At 48.5% G+C, this 2,180-nt stretch overlaps 1 protein-coding gene across 1 annotated transcript; it reads right to left on the bottom strand.

The window, feature by feature from the left end:
* Nucleotides 1-416: 416 nt before the first annotated feature.
* On the bottom strand, nt 417-1,382 carry LOC142004479 (olfactory receptor 6B1-like). The gene has a single exon (XM_074982123.1). It carries the CDS (start codon nt 1,368-1,370, stop codon nt 417-419), a length of 954 nt encoding a protein of 317 aa, XP_074838224.1. The 5' UTR covers nt 1,371-1,382.
* Between the last annotated feature and the right edge of the window lie 798 nt (nt 1,383-2,180).

Here is a 2,180-nt window from a genome sequence, read left to right as displayed (position 1 = left end):
GGTTGGGAGTGAAAGTCAGGAAGACAGTGTTACAAACACACATATAAAGTGGGAGGAAATAGAATACGTAAAAAAGTTTGTGAATGTCTTGCCGTAAACACGTATCCCATTACAAATCACTGCATGTGGCTGTTCATGAAGTAGACGTTACAAAAAGCATGGCTGGATGTTATTTATTAAGGATTGTCTCATGTTCATATGCGTTGTGGCTCTTGAATTATTGAGGGTTTTTTTTACTGAATTTGAAAAAAAAAGGCTCTTCTTGCTATTTTGGTTGCCACTTTCTGTGCTAGACCAACTTTCTAACCCTAAACAGGGGGAGTTGGATTGCTTTGTGAATTCCCGACTCTTATGTTTGGCCCTGCTTCTTCTCAGGGATAGGATGATTGCTTGAGGTCCCCTGCAGCCCTACACTGCTATGAGTCCATGCTTCTCCGTTGGGCCAGGGAGCAGTTCCTCTCCAAGGCTTTCCTCAGGGCTTCTTTCACCTCCTTATTCCGCAGGCAGTAGATCAGCGGATTCAGCGCCGGGGTGACCACAGCATAAAAGACGGACACCACCTTGTTGAGGTTGTATGGGGCGGCCCTCCGGGGCCGGGCGTACATGAAGACAGTGGCTGAGAAGAAGATGGTGACCACCGTGAGGTGGGAAGCGCAAGTGGAAAAGGCCTTCCTCCGTCCCTGGGCCGTGGGGATACGCAGGATGGTGTTGATGATACAGAGGTAGGACAGGACAGTGACAGCAAGCGGGAGCAGCAAGATGACCAAAGCAAGGGCAAAGTCCACCATCTCCGCCATAGACATGTCATCGCAGGCCAGGTTGAGCACGGGGGAGATGTCACAGAAGAAATGGTCGATGACCCCAGGACCGCAGAACGTCAGCTGAGAAATGAAGTAGACCTTGACCATGGAGATGGATAAGCCGCCGGCCCAGGAGAAAGCTCCCAACTGCAGACACAGTCGGTTGGTCATGATGGCCGGGTAGTGCAGGGGGCGGCAGATGGCCAAATAGCGGTCGTACGCCATGACGGCTAGGAGGACGCATTCGATGCACATGAGGGAGATGAAGAAGTAGAGCTGGGCCATGCAGCTGGGGAAGGAGATACTCTTGTTCTCTGACCAGAAGCCAACCAGTAGATTGGGCAGGGTGACTGAGATGTACCAGATCTCCAGGAAGGACAAGTTCCCCAGGAAGTAGTACATGGGCTTGTGGAGCTGGTGGTTCTGCTTCACCACCAGGATGATGACCACATTCTCCATGACTGTCAGCACGTAGGTGAGCAGAAAAATCAGGAAGAGCAAGACCTGGAGCTCCAGAGTGGTGGGGAACCCCAGGAGGATGAATTCCTCAAGGTTGGTTTGGTTCTCCATACTGGTGTGAGTTTCCAGTGCTGCCTCTGCAGTTGTGAAAGGAAAGAAAAGGTATGTGAATGAACATAGAATCATAGAATCCCAGGGCTGGAAGGGACCTCAGGAAGTCATCAAGCCCAGCCCCTTGCCCAAAGCAGGATCAACCCGAACTAATCATCCCAGACAGGGCTTTGTTGAGCCGGACTTAAAAACCTCTAGGGCTGGAGATTCCACCACCTCTCTAGGGCCGTGTCTATACTAGCCAAAAACTTGGAAATGACCATGCAAATGGCCATTTCGAAGTTTACTGATGAAGCTCTGAAATACATATTCAGCACCTCATTAGCACCCTATTTGCTCATAGGAATAAGGGCGAGCCACGTCAATTTTGAAGTGCCGCGGCCGCCCACATGCTAATGATGCGCTGAATATGTATTTCAGTGCTTCATTAGTAAACTTTGAAATGGCCATTTGCATGACCATTTCGAAGTTTTTGGCTAGTGTAGACATAGCCTACGTAACACATTCCTGGACTTTATCAACCTCCTGGTGAAATAGTTTTTCCTAAAATCCAACCTGTACTTCTCCCACTGATTTTTTTTTTTTTTGCAATAAATGTGGATTCTGCAACCCTAGAATTTTTTGCTTCTGTGTGAGTTTTGCAGTTATTTAGGGCAAAAGTCCTGTTCAAAAAATCTGAATGTTTCTTTTAGGGGAGAGGTAGATACATTGGCGGGTAGAGAGAGAATCCAGAGTGACCTGCGTAAGTTGGAGGACTGGGCCAAAAGAAATCTGATACGGTTCAACAAGGAGAAGTGTAGAGTCCTGCTC

This window comes from Carettochelys insculpta, chromosome 32 (assembly GCF_033958435.1).
Source record: "Carettochelys insculpta isolate YL-2023 chromosome 32, ASM3395843v1, whole genome shotgun sequence".
Taxonomy (NCBI): domain Eukaryota; kingdom Metazoa; phylum Chordata; order Testudines; family Carettochelyidae; genus Carettochelys; species Carettochelys insculpta.
This window is presented reverse-complemented; position numbering and strand designations above follow the sequence as displayed.